The sequence below is a fragment of the Protomyctophum parallelum genome (assembly GCF_964188405.1).
Source record: "Protomyctophum parallelum genome assembly, chromosome: 13".
NCBI lineage: Eukaryota > Metazoa > Chordata > Actinopteri > Myctophiformes > Myctophidae > Protomyctophum > Protomyctophum parallelum.
Genome location: NC_139708.1, coordinates 37,472,539 through 37,491,673, shown reverse-complemented (window position 1 = coordinate 37,491,673; position 19,135 = coordinate 37,472,539). Strand labels below are relative to the sequence as shown.

The 19,135-nt window shown below is 40.1% G+C and overlaps 1 protein-coding gene across 1 annotated transcript; it reads left to right on the top strand.

Moving 5' to 3' along the window:
* Positions 1-831: 831 nt before the first annotated feature.
* LOC310868448 (uncharacterized protein) lies at positions 832-18,088 on the top strand. The gene is made up of 2 exons (XM_083778901.1): positions 832-1,238; positions 17,034-18,088. Exons 1-2 carry the CDS (start codon positions 965-967, stop codon positions 17,870-17,872), a joined length of 1,113 nt encoding a protein of 370 aa, XP_083635027.1. The 5' UTR covers positions 832-964; the 3' UTR covers positions 17,873-18,088.
* Positions 18,089-19,135: the final 1,047 nt, after the last annotated feature.

The window sequence follows — 19,135 nt, the reverse complement described above, 5'->3', positions numbered from 1 at the left end:
TTTTTTATATCCACCAGCTGTCTAAAAACCCGTTTTTTCGGCTGTCCGCAGCTCTTTAGACAGTCTGGCAGTACTGACAGCCTTCTCCTTCTTCTGTTTCTCCCTGCCTCTAAACACTCTGTCTTCTCTTATAGGGCGCTCCTGGTCGACCACACCCAACCCAGGTGCAGGGCCTTGATTAGTCAGTGGGTTAGTGGCAGTCAGTGGAACAATAAAAGGTTATACAAAATCATGCAACTCAAACAGAAATAAATATAAGCTAAACAAAGTAAAATCACTCGACAATAATCTCACTTAACAAAACAAAATCATAAAACACAGCAAGTACAATAAACCGAAACACATCTAGAATTCCACCGGCTCACACCAGTGTGTGGTAGCACTCTCTCCTGAATGTCTCCTCCTCTGGTCTGACGTCTTATATCTCTGTACACGGTCCAAAATACCAAGAGGTGCATAGTCGAAGAAACCATGTACGGGGGCTCCTTTTAGAGTCTTCAAGGTGTTTTTGTTGACCAGTGAGGAGATCCTGTAGGCCTATAGGAATCTTGTTCTTTGGTTGACTTTTTTTTGTTGGTGGCCATTTAAAAATGTATCACCGGAAAGATTGGCCTCCAGGATGGAACCTTGGTAGGTAATTACTTTTCATACGATAGTGGAAGGCATAATAATATGCATCCATCCTTTTATTCAGTAACAGTTACACACCTCCTCCACCAGGTGGCGAAAGGCAGCACTGCATGGATCCTTTGCGGCGCATGCTTGTAACACGTTGACCCGTGAATGCGTCACGTCCGGTCACGTCAACCCACGTTTTGTTTTTCAGCTTATTGGTGGAATCGCCGGGGAGCGGGACCTCTTTGTTGTGATCCTCAACGTAAGAGCAGGACTTTACACACTATATTAGACACTATAGGCATATAAGTATATTACACATTCTATTAGTATATTACAGTTGGTGAAAATGTCTCTTAAAGGAGGTAAAACGAGTCAAATGGAGTCTGTACGGCTGAAGATAAATGGACACATGGCGTCGGTGGGAGAGGAGATATTGTCCGTTTTGGACAAACCGCTTGGCCATGATGTTTGTGGTGTGACGCTTAAGGTCCGAATGTTTGTGTTGGGGCGCCTCAGCGCGGTGGGAGAGTTCATATTCGACCTCTTCCAGAGAGAGATGGAGACACAGAACAAACGGTTGGACGTGATTCTACAGCCACACAGCAGACTATACAGAGCAGGTTGGTTATTTTTCTTCCGCCAAAAATAGCAGTTCTGGCTTAACCGTGCAGACGGTTTTAGCAAAACTTGTCAATATGGTATAGGGCTTATGCCAACGGTACAGACCAGGGCTGCCAACTTATAGAAAATGTCAGGAGTGAGACCTAAGTGTCTTAATGCGTTCAGTCGCTGGCCGAAAATAATTAGTGTGGTTGCCCCAAAAGGGGCAACCAGACTCTAGTAATTGTAACACTTTATTATTATTAGTGTGGTTGCCTGAAGGCAACCATACTATTGTTTTTGTGACCTTTTATTATTGTGGGCTCGCCTCAGCGAGCACACAATTGTTACTGCCAGTTTATATTTATTTATTTCTTTATTCCAATTTCCGCCCTTTTTTTTGGCACCTAACTACTTCTGCATACTTTATACTTGAAATTTAGTTCAAACTTCAAACTGTTCAGCTCTTTGCAGTGATGTGTGCTTGTTTTTTTATTTTTACAAAGTTTTATACTTTTTATACTTTTTAACTTTTTAACTTTTTTTTACATTCTTTATAGTGAGAGTCGATGGAAGAAAGGTCCCATTTTTCACAGTTAACTTTTTTGAGCTCTTATTACTCCGTCATACTTTCACTTTGAAACTTCATTCAAACTTTATAATGTTCATCTATCTTTGAACTTTCATTGGTGAAAAAGTTGTTTTGAAAAAGTTTATACTTTTTAAATTATTTAACTTTATTTATAGTTTTTTCCTCCCATTGACAATGTATGGGATTTATCTCTAAATCAACCTCACTTTTGCAGCCTCATTACTCTGGCATACTTTGTCGTAGAAACGTGATTTAAACTTTAGAAAGCTCACACGACTCTGGACTTTTTCGTGGTTCAAACCGTATTCGAATACGTTAAACGGTTTTTCCGAAATCGCAGTTCAATCGCAGGCCGTTTCGCCTAATTAGTGCCAACTTAGAGTGCGGGCTTTTTTCACTAGAGTGCGTAGAACAGAAAATCTTTCCTTGAAAATTTACCAAACAAATTGCCGTCCCGGCCAAGATATTCACTTTACACGCATGTCCTTTGGTCATTTTGTAGCCACACATGTCCTCTTTCACACAATGTGACCACCAAAACACAGAGACATACAGAATGTGAACTACGGCCTTTTAAGTGACACAAATACAGTCAATCTGCTCATTGACATCCATTGTAGAAATCTTACGAGGAAATTATTGCGATGACAATTCTTAACTCGCTCTTATAACCACATTTTCGATCGTACCAACACCACAATCGCACATGGTGTACCTCAATATCTCAGGCCACTCACAGCGAAAGAATTATTTGCATTCGACTTTTACTTTTTGCGATAGAGCAATTTGTTCGGGCATAGTTTCCCCCCATTCAGAACCATTGTAAAATAAGAGATCAAGTTGCGCGCCACTTGTTTGTCTTTTACACTTCCACAGCTGAGACATATAAGGGCTTAATTACAGGGCTGAAATTAAAGTTACAAGATCTCAATGAGTTGCTCTGCGATACCTTGTGGGCTTGTAGGTCTGCTATTTGTGCAATTGGATGGCCTTTACACAGATAGATCAGATAGAGATGAAAAAGTATTTTCAAAAAAGTATTTTCAAAAGTATTTTCAAAAAAGTATTTTCAAAAAAGTATTTTCAAAAAAGTATTTTCAAAAAAGTATTTTCAAAAAAGTATTTTCAAAAAAAAAAATCAAAAAAATGAAAAAAATTAAAAAAAAATGAAAAAATTAAAAAAATTAAAAAAAATTAAAAAAAATTAAAAAAAATTAAAAAAAATTAAAAAAAAAAAAAAAATGAAAAAAATTAAAAAATTGAAAAAAATTAAAAAAATTGAAAAAAATTAAAATAATTGAAAAAAATGAAAACTTAAAAAAAAAAAAATCTTTTTTACTTAAAAAGAAAAAACTTCAATTTTTTAGATTTTTTTTTTTTTTTTTACATTTAAAGAAAAACTTTAAAAACACTTCTACAACTTCCACATACTTTATTCTGCTTAAACTATAGTTTTTACACATTTTCATACTTTTTTTAACTTTTACTTCAGCTTTAATGCATTTTCTACTTTTCTTTACAATAATATGCTACAGTCCCGAAATTTTGATTATAGATTTAGAACACCAATGGTAACACCATTACTCCGGTCCCCGAGTTTCAAACTTGACACGGCAATAACTTTATACAAAGCATTTTACGCGAGCCCACGCAGTTTCTACAGGAACTGCTTTCTAGTTATTATTAATAATGTTATTATTATAGATAAACTTTATTTTGTCCCGTTATACCTCCCACAGTTTTTGTCGCGCGCACTCGAGCCATATGTCAAAACGACGGGCTACATCGGGAATCGTGTGCGTGTATTGGGATAAGACATTTGTTGGATAGTTTAATTGATATGAATTAATTAGTGCATTAAATTTCCCCATAGACATGAATGGGAAAATGCAAAAACTCACTTTCAAGTATTTTTTCCTCTGAGACCGTAAGGGCTATACTTACAAGACTTGGAGGAGAGATTCATAATAATTACTAAAATGAATTACCTTAGAAGTATAACGTTCTGCCTCATGGTGGCGCTATAACAGCCAACTTTACCTTTTGGGGTATAACTCTTGAACCGTAGGTCGTAAAATCAAAAATATTTTTTCCCTGGATTCCTTGGGTCATGACGCATCTCCCCATATAGGCCCCGCCCATTTGCGTCTAGATAGATTTCCCGCCATTTTGAATTTTGTTCAAAACACACTTTTTGCTCCTCCTCCTACAGATTTTGTCCAAATTTCACAAGAATCGGTACACATGATCTCCGGACCTATCCGATTAAAACAGCACAGTCAGAATTTAGATCTTCTGTATCGTTCGGCCGTAATCGTCTTCCGAAGTTAGTGGGAGGGGCCTACTTTACAAAACAAGCCACAATTCACGCACGGAATGTCCGATCCATCCCAAATCTGAATCACATGTCGAGGGTGGCTTAATCAACGCAGAGCCAAAAGCGATTCCATTTTCGACGGGTGCGATGTGGGCAACCACACTTTGCAATTTCCCGGAATTGCCTCTTTCTAGTTCTTTTTATTTCACTGTAGTCTTTTTTTTGTCACTTTATACCTCCCACACTGTACGCTGTACGCACTTGAGCCATATGTCAAATTGACCGGAAAAATCGGGAATCGTGTGCTTGTATTTTGTTAAGAGAAATGTTGTATAGTTTAATTGATATGAATTTATTAGTGAATTAAATTTCCCCATTGACATGAATGGGAAAAGGCAAAAAATCACATTCAAGTATTTTTTCCTCGGAGACTGTAATCACTATAGTTACAAAACTTTTAGGGATATTTCTTAATTATGACTAAAATTAATTAAAATTATAATTTTATAGGTCGGCCTCATGGTGGCGCTATAACAGCCCACTTTACCTTTTGGCTTATAACTCTTGAACCGTAGTTCGTAAAATCAAAATTATTTTTTCCCTGGATTCCTTGGGTCATGACGCATCTCCCCATATAGGCCACGCCCATTTCCGCCATGATGGATTTTCCGCCATTTTGAATTTTGTCCAAAACAAACTTTTTGCTTTTCCTCCTACATATTTCGTCCAAATCTCACAGAAATCGGCACACATGATCTCTGGACATATCCGATTAAAACACCAGATGCAGAATTTTGGTAGTGCGTATCGTTCGGCCGTAATCGTCTTCCGAAGTTAGTAGGAGGGGCCTATATCACAAAAATGCCATAAATCACGAACGGAATGTCCAATCCATCCCAAATTTGAATCACATGTCCGGGGTGGTTCAATCAACCAAGTTCTAAAAGCAATTCCATTTTCATCCATAGGGGGCGCCGCAAATGCGAGAAATGTAACCGTTTGTCGCAAAAACATGAATTTCGGGGGTTAAATCCCCTCCGAATTACTTACGCATGATCTAAGGCGTGACTTGAAATTGTAATTGGCTGGCAATACTAGTGGGAGGGGCATATGTAAGCCACTGCGGCAACCACACTCTGCAATTTTTTTAAATTGCGAATTTTCTAGTTTGGCCTGTTTTAACGATTTTTAATATTTAGACTAATGGCTTCACCTCCCTTGTGCTCCCTCTCTGTATAGTGATTGGCATTACAATTTACAATTTAAGCATTTAGCAGACGCTCTAGCCCCTCTCGGAACCCTACATAAAGCTTTTCTGAAATTTTGATGAGTTTTATGTTGGGTCCCTGGTCATGACTATATTTTCGTATGGGAATTCCGGAACGCGGAAGTAAACATGCTCTCTAAGATCGAATCTGCGGCGTTTGACGGCCTGTTTTAGTTTAAGTTATTCTGAATTCGGGAACTTTAAGTACCTATACATTCCGCTGCGAATATCTCCTGTGGCGCGGAAGCCGTTAAGTATTTTTAATCTTTGTTTGACCGATTTGGTCATAACATAACAAGTCTGTATCAAATGTCTACAGTCTAGTGTCTACAGAAATGCTATCTAAGGGGGTGGGGTAAGTGCTATGGGCCATGATGGCATGGGGGGCATTAGATGGTTGGCACAGTCACCACCACACACACCCAATATTTATTAGCCACTATTCATTTATATTACAATCCATTTCCCTGGCTTAAATTATAATCCCAACCATTACACCCCCAATATATGCATTACTCAATGTTTTATATATCTATATTCACATATGTACATCCCCACTCATTTCTGTTGTTTTATAAATTCTGCTCTCAACCATTGAAAACAAATGACAAATCACTAAATAATTTTCAACTTCAAGTTCAACAACAAGTTTGGCCACAAGGGCGACCGTGGCACTGGCTACCATAAACTCAGTATTAAACCATTTGTAAACAAGACTTTGTGAGGAACATTCATTCCTGTAGGCCAGAGGTTCTCAAACTAGGAGGTGGTCACACATTGACAACTAAAAGGTGTAGGTCTATGCTATCTTTCCTACTTTTAAAGGGATTGTGACATTAAAAAAAAGGTTTTGGAATTGTTCTTGTTTTTTTTAGGTTTTCTAATCTCAATTGCACCCAAAAAACATGAACTTTTAACATTCAGTAGATTTTCTGTGATCTGGGGTTTTCTGGCTCAAACAGGTGCTCTGATTTGCCGGCAGTAAGTGACATCACTTACTGCAAATCCCATATATGTCAATGGGATTTGCCAGCAGATGTCACTGTTTCACTGTGTTGCCTGTTTTCATTGTAGCTCAAAAGGCCCCAAAAACCCCAAAGAAAACTTCAGACCACAGAAAATCCACTGAATGTTCAAAGTTCAGGTTTTTTGGGTGTAATTGAGGTCATAAAACCTAAAAGAAAAAATAAAAATAAATGAAAATGAATTTCATAAAACCTTTAAATAGACTGAATAGTTGTATTAAGATTCTCTCAGGAATCACAGTATATTTCCTATAAATCCACATATATGAACCTGAATATGGGCATGGCATCTATGCAGCATATATTCTGCATAGGCTATATTTGCCATATACAGTATACCGGTAATATATTGGCATGTATGTTCATATATTGTGGGGGGTTGGAAAACAACCTAGCCCCGCACGGAACCCTACGTACAGTTTGTTTACACTACACTTTACGTAGGGTCCCGTCCCATCTGTCCCAGGCTAAATGTTACACAGACGTCCATACATTCGGAAACGTCCGTGCTGCGCATTCTTGATGGGGGTTATAGGAGCTACAGGAGATAGGTCTCTAAACTGCCTCCCCCTGGCCAGCCGGGGCGCCTGATGGAGGGGAAAGGAACTGGTTGGAATAACGTGTTCCTTCCACGCGCTACGTCCAACCAGGGAAACTCCCCCCTGTCAGGTCTAAAGGAGCAACTTGGACACTCAAGCATGAAGGAAGCATGAGTTAAGTCCGTTGCTCTCCCCAGGTTGGCGGTGGGTGTGTAGAGCCCAGGATCACATTAGATGATTGACACAGGGGTGAAAAATGGGTTACAAAATTGTGGGATAAAAAATATATTTAAAAATAAATAAATAAGGAAGCCAAGGAATGAAAGGAAGAGAGAATTTCAGAGCTGCCAAAACGGTCAAAGTAAAAATACTTAACGGCTTCTGCGCCAAAGGAAAATTCTCTGATGTTTCCGTTGCCTCCTATAGCTCCTATATGCTTCTTTTGAAACATCTAACCCCCATCAAGAATGTGCAGCACGGACATTTCCGAATGTATGGACGTCTGTGTAACATTTAGCCTGGGACAGATGGGACGGGACCCTACGTAAAGTGTAGTGTAAACAAACTGTACGTAGGGTTCCGTGCGGGGCTAGAAAACACCCCTATTTTATATGCATTAGGCCAGTGGTTCTCAAACCTTTACCGGTCTATACTAGTTTGCTTAAACTACAAGAGAACATGATAGCTACATGTAGTATGATGGTGAATGATAATCCACCTTTTAACCATTTGAAATTAGTGAAAAGGTTCCTCTTGAGCAGATTATAAATTGGGCCATAACATCCAGTCCATTTGTAATGTCAATACCGAGAAATGTGCAAATACAAATCCTTTAACAATTTTTAACAGAGTTTTTTAATGCTATGTTTTAACATTAAACATAAAATAGCAATTCTTCCCATGTTTACTCTGTGGTAGAAATTATGCCTTGCCCAAAAAAAAGAAAAACATTAAATCATGACAGCACTCCTAGTGTAGGCTAACAGTGGATCTATCTCTCTATCTCTATATCTCTCTCTCTCTCTCTCTCTCTCTCTCTCTCTCTCTCTCTCTCTCTCTCTCTCTCTCTCTCTCCTTCCCCTCCCTCTCTGTCCCCCTCTCTATCTCTCCTGTTCCTGGAGGCTATTTTCTTCCATGAAAAATATTTCGAAGCAATGTTTACTACTACTACTCTTCTCACTCTGTTGTAGCCAGTGTGCTGTGTGTGTGTGTGTGTATAGACAGACAGACAGACACAGATCAATCACTTTTTTGCTAGAGTGATATGACGAGCGTGTAAACAGTGACTTTTCTATGCTATTTCAGACTACTTTATTGACTGAATGGTGCAGATTTGCTCAGTTCATTCTTGTGCAATAACGGAAGGAAGTATCAAGCGTGGATGCATAACAGCCAAGCACTCATCATTTAATTAAGCCACATACACATTTATATAATCTGAGGTTTCTATTTTAATTGGGTGTCTAGCTGGTCATGTCATGATTTTATTTATATATTTATATGTCAATATTAGTATAATTATAATCCATCTATAACCTAGAAGTGAGCTTGCAGATCAGCTATTTAACAGTTACCAATCTCTAAAAACAAAATCACCGATCTACATTGTATTGTATCTTGTTAAAGTGTTCTTGATTAAATCCGTTTAAATCAACACACACACAAGAACACACACATTTCGATCTATAAGGCCAACCTTCACTTTAATGATATATTAAAAGTATATGAAAGCAATTTAAATTGTTTATAGAATACACAGGTGGTCCCAAATTATTAATTACACATTTTATGCCACTGCACTACAAAAGACGTAAAAGTAGGTCAACTGTCAATTAACTACTGTAACTTATTAAAATCAATCTACACAGCCTGGTAAGCTGCAGATCAGCTATTTTTGATGAACAGGTTTACCGTGGAGATTAACAATCAATAAAAAACCCACCGGATAATAGGGCTGGGCGATATGACGATATATATCGTATTTTCGATAGAAAATGTCTATCACGAAAAAAAAGCTATATCGCTTATATCGCCGTTTCGCTTTACGGCAGTATTTTACGTCACAGCGCTTATATACGGCATGCCCAGCAGCCCACCGCGCGCACTGAAAACAGTGAGCCAACACCTTTCGGATGTCTTCTCTATTATATACTCTAAGGCCAACACGACCACAACACAAGCCGAGGTGGTGCTTGCACCTAAAAGAGGGGCAACGTCTTCCATTGTATGGATATGGAAGTGGTTTTGATTACATGAAGGGAGATGATGGCTGACGAGATTCAGAGCGGTGTAAGGGGCACGTTCGGAAATACCACACCGGAGCGAACTCATCTATCAGTTTGCATTGCACAGTGCGCCTAGTGCGCTATTTCCGAATGCGCCCTAAAGTAACCGGTCATTCACTGTTATAAATGCAGGTTTCATGTTGGGTCAAATTGATAAATTGCGTGAGCCACGCATGTTTTACACAGTTGAACAATAAGCTTGTCCGTCGTCGGGTGCACTGCAAACTTCTTCCAAGACGAAGACGTTCCTCTTACCTGTGCAGTCCTCCTGCTGCGTGTCTGTCTTGTTTTATTGTTCCAAATAAATTATTCCATTTGAAAAGTCCTTAATTCAGCAACAGCTTACAACAACAACACAAGACGCTGACTTTGTTGTGATCATCAAAAAAAAAGGAAAAGAAAAAGCCCCACTCGTCCCAGACTCCCATACGCACAGCTGGGCATGGAGAGTTGACGACAAGATCGCGTTCTCTCTCACTCTCTCTCACTCTATCGCCTGTAGTCAATTAAACATCGTTAAGCTGCCCAACGTCTTTAACAAACTAAACTATAACTACAACAGAACATGTTGATTCCCTATACAGAGCTTAAATGAACTGAAACAACTGTAGTGACAAACTGTGACATGAGATATTATTTTTTTCCTTAAGCCAATTTAATGCAGACACAGGCCTGTACTTCTGTGTCTGAATGGCAACGTCTTATTTCTTTCTTTTTTCTTTTTAATTGGCATAATAATAATAATTATTAATAATACTAATAAAACTTTATTTGTATAGCACCTTTCATGACATGAAATGCAGCTCTCAAAGTGCTTTACAGAGCAATGGAGAAAAAAAGAAAAGCAAGGCAACGACATTAAAAAACAAGCAGTGATGCAATACAGTGAGGACATGAATAACAAAAAATAAAAGATCAATTAAAAGCAATGTTGTAGAAGTGGGTCTTGAGCTGTGCTTTAAAAATGTCTACAGAGGCTGAACAATTGAGTTCAGCCTCTAATTATTATTATATACATTTTATTTTGTAATATTTTTGTACTTGCTTTGGGCCTGTCTGTGCATGGGAAGGGCATCAGTATTATATTCATATAAGTAGACTGGATAATGTGAATTTAATTGTTTTTTGAGTGGTGCAACCATTATAGACAGCTATGTGTGTCCCTGTCCCTGTATCCGAGCACGGAAATAGCATAACTATTGTCACCACCAAGTGTCACTGTTGTGCAGCCTAACACAGACAGAGGCCAGGGAGGAGAGCTTGTACAGTACAGTACAGTACAGTACAGTACAGCCCAAGTACAGTAAAGTACTCGACCTGAACAAAAATCAATTCTTTTAGATAAAAAAATATGCTATATCGTGAGTATATCGTTATCGTGATAAAATAAATTCTATATCGTGATATGAGATTTTGTCATATCGCCCAGCCCTACCGGATAGGTAGGCCTATTGTATATTTTTAATATGTGTTCTTGAATCGTAGCCTATCATGTGTTATCATGGTAAATGGGCAATCATATACATTACTGTAGCATACATTGTCAACAGCCCAGACAGTGCAGCACTCAACTAGAAAAAGTATTGACGCTTTTCTGTTTTGCACTAGTCTGTGGATGGGAATCTTCAGCAGATGTGAAATAAACATGAAAGATTTCTGCAGATGTTTCGCTATAGAAGCAATTACATGTATAAATGCTCGTTCCTTCATTAATAAGGTAGGCTACTGCGCTGCATCAGTTGTAGCCGTAAAAGTGGGGCAGTGGCTGTCAAAACCATCTTTCCATTCTGTGCGAGTGTGTCCATAATGCCCCCGATTTTGCGGATATAAAGCTCTCTTCCTCATAGCTTGTCCTTGTACATAATACATATGTTGAACGCAAGCTGTGGTTGGGCGATATAGCAACATTTTCCCATCTGGCCAAAAATTGCAGATGTGACTGCAGTTTACAGCGGGTCGCGAGTCGAAAAAAAAAGACGGATCCACAAGCTCTCAACGCGCCACGTTAACCCGCAGATGCACCTGTCTGCACTGCAACGCCGTTTGCAACCTGTTGAGCTTGTAGATCTGTCTGACAACGTGAACAAAGTCGAACCCCGACACCAGCGCTGCACAAACGCATTGAGAACCACACAAGCAACCTGCAAGCCCAGTTTGCAACGCGTTGAGAGCTTGTAGATCTGTCTGTTCTGTTCTGGTGTCACGGTTCGTTCACGCTGTCAATAACAAAATAACCTAGATTACAGGCAGAGATGAAGTGCTATCCGTGCATTTTATCAGCAGCAACAAGCTAACGCCACCACCAGCCTGTCAGCGTAGCTTATTTATAACCTATTCTGACCTGAGATCAGATTCATACGAGGTTTCCACTGGGACACACACTGGTCTGATTAACCCATTCTGACCTGAGATCAGATTCTATAAATGTCAGTAGCCTCCCTCGGTCCTAGCCTTATTACTGTAAACAACATGTAGGCTACAGTACATTAGCCTCCCTCGGTCCTAGCCTTATTACTGTAAACAACATGTAGGCTACAGTACATTAGCCTCCCTCGGTCCTAGCCTTATTACTGTAAACAACATGTAGGCTACAGTACATTAGCTTCCCTCGGTCCTAGCCTTATTACTCAGCCAGACCAGAGAGAGAGCTGAGCGGCGCGCTGCGTGACTTTCACTTTCACTTCCGTTCCCAGTTCCGCCGATGCTGCTTGGGACTCTGGGAGCATACCATTATAACGAGAGGAGGGGGGTTTCCACTTTCCCCCCCGGCCGCTGGGAGCATACTATTATAACGAGAGGAGGGGGGTTTCCACTTTCCCCCCCGGCCGCTGGGAGCATACTATAACGAGAGGAGGGGGGTTTCCACTTTCCCCCCCGGCCGCTGGGAGCATACCATTATAACGAGAGGAGGGGGGTTTCCACTTTCCCCCCCGGCCGCTGGGAGCATACCATTATAACGAGAGGAGGGGGGTTTCCACTTTCCCCCCCGGCCGCTGGGAGCATACTATTATAACGAGAGGAGGGGGGTTTCCACTTTCCCCCCCGGCCGCTGGGAGCATACCATTATAACGAGAGGAGGGGGGTTTCCACTTTCCCCCCCGGCCGCTGGGAGCATACCATTATAACGAGAGGAGGGGGGTTTCCACTTCCCCCCCGGCCGCTGGGAGCATACCATTATAACGAGAGGAGGGGGGTTTCCACTTCCCCCCCGGCCGCTGTAACGTCTATGCTGGCCCAAATTGATTCGCATTTTGCTCACACTTGCTCGCCAGTAGTGGAAAAAGTACAAAAATATTTTACTTAAGTAAAAGTAACCAATAATAAAATGACTTAAGTAAAAGTATAAAAGTAGCTCACATTAAATTAGTACCTGGTTTTAAAATGTACTTAAGTACTAAAGTAAAAGTACAAAGTACAAGTAACTAGACAAAGTGCCAATCGGCACAGGTCTCCACCAGGGCAGGTCAGGTTGTGGCCTCATGGTGGCGCTATAACAGGCTGTTGAGGAAGATTTGGGCCGGAGGTTCGTGTTGGAGGGATGCAGGTACAATGTTTTTCCATGTGTGCATACCAGGGGGGCAGTCAGCCAGATATTTCGTGAAGCCTCATTTGAAATCGGTAGTTCATATAATGGCCTGTTGTGGCGCTGGACTGGACCCAAAAAGCCCCATAGCTCCATAGAGGCCCATGTATTTTGGCCCAACTTCACCTAGACTGTATTACCTTAATAAACATGGTCATGAATACTTTCTTCTTCCAGTCACTAGTTTAAAGTCTCATTTCTAATGTCATAATATTCTTTTTGGAAAATTATGGTCCCATTAATTAAAAAAATGACCATAAAGTCGCGTATGTTCTGAGGGGCGTGGCTACCGTTACAGTCTATGATCGGGATTCCCCTCCCACTCAAGAGTCTTCTCCTCCCACTCGAGTCAAAATAAAAACCAACGGAGAAGAAGGGGGGAAGACCCGCCTCGTTGTCTGGGCAGCCAATGACCAGCTGGTACAAAACGGAGCCAGCCAATGGCCAGCTGGTACCAAAAGATGGCGACTTACATCAGGAATTAGCATATTATTACAGGCTTCATTTTACGTTCATGTTAGACCCGGGGAACGCTTTGTCCATATTTTTTACAGTCTATGGTGCATACATAAGTTGTATACAGATTGATGCAGTTATAGCTAAAAACAGGAATTGGCCTGTTATAGCGCCACCATGAGGCTGATTTTGAGGAAAAAATTGTGGCATGTCGTCCTCGGCCTAGTGAAAATGTGCGTGTATAATTTAACGGAAATTGCACACTGTTTGTGATTTGTGGCCTTTTTTCGAAATGGACGAATCGTGTGAGCTTTGGAAGCCAATCTTAGCCAATCAGGATGGAAGATGGGAAATGGTGCCGCTCCGTGTTGATCACATGACTATGGAGATAGTGTATACCGATTTGCGTATAATTTGGATAAAATCTGAAGGAGTAATAATAGAAAATGTGTTTTACATATGTGGGCCTCCTGGTGGCGCTATAAAGAGCAGATGTAAAAAATTCCAGGCAAAGGTTTTTCCTTGGCCTCTAGGGAGTTGGCATACAAAGTTATCCACAGATCCGTGCAGTTAGAGGTAAAAGCACTTTTCGGCCAGTTATAGCGCCACCTTGAGTCTGAGTTGAAATTGTTCATGTGGCATTTTGTCCTCGGCCTAGTGGGAATGTGGGTGCACAATTTCACGGAAATCACGCGATGTGTTTGTTTGAAACTGAGCACTCCTGTGAACTTTGGAAGCCAATCTTAACCAATCAGGATGGAGTCTGAGAAATCTGAAAGACCGGTTTCGTTGAATGGCTCTAGAGAGACTGTGTACCAATTTGCGTGATGTTTGGACAAAATCTGTAGGTGTACTGTGCAAAAACTTGTTTTGCACAAAGCGGCCTCCTGGTGGCGCTATAACAGGCCGTTCTGGAAAGTTTGGGGCAGAGGTTCATCGTTGGCATCCAGGGAGTGTGTGTGCAAAATTTGGCATCGACCGGGTTAACGGTGGCCGAGATTAGCTGCTCACGGACACACAGACGGACGGACACACGGACGGACGGAGTGCAAAACATACTCTCCCCACATGCCTTCGGCCTGGTGGAGACAAAAAGTACAACAAGTCCAAAAGTGGCTATATTTCAACACTCGTCTAGTAACTGGCGATTCATTGTCAATGGCATTTAATGTGTGTGTTAGGACAATGTTTGTGTTTACATACAAGCACCCTCAGGGTGCATGCAAGCTCACACAAAATATATTTCAGATGGGGGTCCACAGTCAACAGTCCATTCATTTAGGGGAGAATGAGGAGACCAGACCCATTGCAAAACAGACATTATAATTAAGGCTCATACATAGTCTGGACTTTCGGTGGTTAGGTGACCACCGAATTCCAACATGACGTCATGAGCCTTGGTGAAGAGCAAACCACCGCCAACGCCCAACCCTTTCTCCCTGTTTTTACTCACCACCGCTCAAAGTTATTTCAGCTCCGGTGGTCAGCTCACCACCGAGAATCCAGACTATGAATGAGCCTTTAGCCCTTCACTAATTAAGCCCCACCCACTCCACTCTGCTCGTGCAAACTGTCCTTCTGTCACCCATTGAGATGCATACAGTGTTAAATGATTTCTCCATATAAATAATCGATCATTTCAGTAGCAAGAGCTTGAAAATGTCTTCTAAATCTAGTCAAAAAAGCCTGCAGTAGGCTATATGCACTGGACAAATGATTATGTACGTGACTGACATTATTGGGGGAGAAAGTTGAAACCGCTATCAACTTTAACGACCATCCCGTTCGACATACGTTTTCATGCAATGCACGGTAAGACTACAGTGATTGTCTCCACCAGGCCGAAGGAATGGGGGTAGAGTATGTTTTGCACTCCGTCCGTCTGTGTGTGTGTCCATGTGTGTGTCCGTCTGTCCTTCCGTCCGTCCGTTATCAGCTAATCTCCGGCACCGTTGGCCCGATCCATGCCAAACTTTGCACACACACTGGATGCCAACGACCAACCTCTGCCCCAAATATTCCTCAACGGCCTGTTATAGCGCCACCATGAGGCCGATTTAGGCAAAACACATTTCTGTAGATTACTCGTACACATTTTATCCATACATCACACAATTTGGTATACACTATCTCCATAGTCATGTGATCAACACGGAGCGGCACCATTTCTCATCTTCCATCCTGATTGGCTAAGATTGGCTTTCAAAGCTCACACGATTGGTCCGTTTCTAAAAAATGACACAAATCACAAACAGTGTGCAATTTCCGTGAAATTATACACGCACATTTCCACTAGGCCGAGGACTAAGGCCGACTAACAGCTAGCTAACATGCTAACCGTTTTTCAAACAATTAAATAAACAATGTCATATGATGCCATGTCATACAAAAACGAATGTTACTGAATAACACTATGTAAACATGAGTGCATATCTGGCCACTTATATGAAGCTTAGATGTTTGTAATTAATGTGTTTGTGCCTGAGCAAACAGGAGACCATCTTACCCTCAGTATGGAGTTCCTCTGTACTGAGGATTACCCACAATGCAACACAACATCTTCAACATAAAATGTAGGGTTAAACGTGAACAAACACATTAACAGACAGTTGTAAATGATGAACTGTCGTCACTTTACTATAGGGCACATAATAACATGTACTAAAGATTTATAGATATTTTAGGAATGTTTTACAAAGTGTATGTTAAACATGAACAAACACATTTCCCAAATATACAAATAGCTTGTATATATTATATAACATCAGTTACAAATGATTTAATAATCATTTAAAGATGTATTTTACATGGCTTGAATAGTTTTACTACTTACTAATAACTTATAAATTATTTGTAAATTTGTTATAAAGGTTTTAGTAATCATTTACAAATGTAAACAAACAGGTTGTTAATGATTTGTTAATAGTCTACAAACTGCTTATAAACGTTTATAAATGCTTTATAATGGGTCATTACAAATGATTTAACCGTTTCAGTTCGTAGGACGCATGAGGCCGTCATAAGGATTCCGAAATATTAGTGCCTACGACGTCTGTGGACGTCCTAGCGACGCGGGGCGAGATGAGCATATTCAGAATTTTTCCTATTTTTTTTGTTTTTGGCTTTTGGCTTTCCGTATGCTAACGCTCAGTGCAATAATTAGCTTGTCATTGACTCCCATGTTAGCGCGGCGGAAAGAATGACTCGTATCTCCTAATCCAGGGCGCTCTCCGTGGTGATGAACGGATCGATATGCTGGCGCTTCATTTCTGCTCCTCATCCGTCTCTCCCGCAAAATATGAACGTTTTTTGGAGCGTAAAAAAAATAATTAAGATGATCGGGGATGTGAGGTCTCTTTGTAAAGTCAACTTTTTTAGGAAAGTGTTTCCGGTTCATGGCTTTCAGAGTAAAAGCGATCAGACAACTCTGGCACCCCGGAGCTTCTATTTTGATGCACTTCCGGCACTAAATGTGTTTTAATAATCATTTACAGATGTATACAAATGGCTTATTAATGAATAGTTTACTACTTACTAATACCTTATAATTGATTTGTAACCATAGTTATAACGGTTTTAGTAATCATTTACGAATGTCAACAAACAGGTTGTTAATGATTTGTTAATAGTCTACAAACTGCTTATAAACGTTTATAAATGCTTTATAACGGGTCATTATTGTAAAGTGCTAACAAAAATAAAAATAAACTTAAGTTTAAATGCCATTTGCTTTCATTGTACTTTTTCCTAGATGTCCTGCACCTCCCTGTGTGTAAAGAGGAGGTTTCCTCTGAAGAGGAGATGAGCCCCAGTCTGGTCCAGGAGGAACCAGAGCCTCTACGCATTAAAGAGGAGCAGGAGGAGCTACTTCAAAGACCAGAAGAGGTTGATAGGCCAATGCTGACATTTCTAGCAGTGAAAAGTGAACATTATGATGATTGGGAAAACAGAGACGCAGAGCCTGTAGCCAGCACCTCAACTGAACACATGAAAACACAACTTTATATCGACCACTTGGGACGATCACAACCAACCAGTGATGACCATCTCCTCTCTTCATACTGTTCTGAATCTGACATCACTGGAGATGGTGATCTAAATAGACACATGATGACCCATACAGGGGAAAAGACATTCACTTGCACAGTTTGTAACAAAGGTTTTTGTGACAGAGGTGAGCTAAAAAGACACAAGAGGAGTCATACAGGGGACAAGCAGGTCACTTGTACAGTTTGTAACAAAAGCTCTCGTGACAACGGTGATCTAAAAAAACATATGAGGACTCATACAGGGGAAAAGCCGTTCATTTGTACAGTTTGTAACAAAGGCTTTTGTGACAGCGGTACTCTAAAAAAACACATGAGGACTCATACAGGGGAAAATCCAGTTAGTTGTACAGTTTGTAACAAAGGCTTTCGTGACAACGGTGAGTTGAAAAGACACATGATGACCCATACAGGGGAAAAGCCCTTCACTTGTGCAGTTTGTAACAAAGGCTTTCGTGACCGCGGTAATCTAAGAAGACACATGAGGATTCATACAGTGGCAGTTGGTGACGAGCGCTTTAGTCCAAATGCACATACAGTGTAATACAGTGATACACACTGACACAGATAATCTGTTAGTTAAACAAACAAATTTGCTTTTTTCAAAGGAGCATCTGAGATGACGAAGGTTATCAGATGATTATATGATCTAGGGCTGGGACTCATGACTTCAAATCAATATCACCATTATTAGTGACTTTGGCCTCGATTATTTACGATTAATGAACAGTGATACTGTATTGCACAATTATCTATAAGAATTATTGGTAACACTTTACAATAACGACCTGTTATAAAGCATTTATAAACATGTATAGATGTTTGTAGATGAGTAATAATCATGAACAATCATTGTTCACATCCGTAAATGTTTACCTAAACATTTATAACTATGTTTAAACATCATGTATACGTTATTAGTAAGGTATTAGTAAGTAGTAAACTATTCACATAGTTATAAATGTTTAGGTAAACATTTACGGATGTCAACAAACAGTCTGTTCATGATTATTACTCATCTACAAACTGCTTATAAATGTTTATAAATGCTTTATAACAGGTCGTTATTGTAAAGTGTTACCGAATTATTATGATACAAAATCCTGGCCAGAATAAACGGTCTGTGAGTGACCTGTAATTACTTGACCTTATGAAGTTTTTAAAGGGTTTATAAACTGTTAGGATTATTGTTATAACACATTGGTATTCTTATAATTATGTTATAAGCAGATTATATAATGTGTTATAATAAAAAATATTAGACAAATAATGTATTGCAAGTGTTACCCTTGAGTTACAACTGTACTTTGAACACTTTTTCTACACCAAATCTCTTCACCACAAATAGCAGATCTACAAGCTCACAACATGTAACGAATGTGATGCATTGTGAGCTTGTAGATCTGTTATTTTGTTCCCCCCAGAATATGGACACTGGGGTTGAAGTGGTTAAATCAATAAGTTGTTAAAGGACCACTTCACCACTTTTCAACCTATCTTCATATAGTAGGTCCTCACTAATAATCATGAAAAAATGGTGCAGTCTTTTTCTACTCGGTCTGTGTCTCATAGGAGGGCTGTGGGCAGTTCAGAAACCGTCTTCCAGTGACATCATCAATGGGGAATACAAGCTAATAGAAACTGCAGGCTTTCTAGTCCTGAAAAGTTGCAATGCGAAAATGGAAGCCATCGTTCTCACGATAATGAAAATCTAAATATCTTTGTAAAAAAATCTTGTTTAAAAAAAAATCTGCCTAATGATGATGTCACTGGAAGACAGTTTCTGAACTGCCCACAGCCCTCCTAT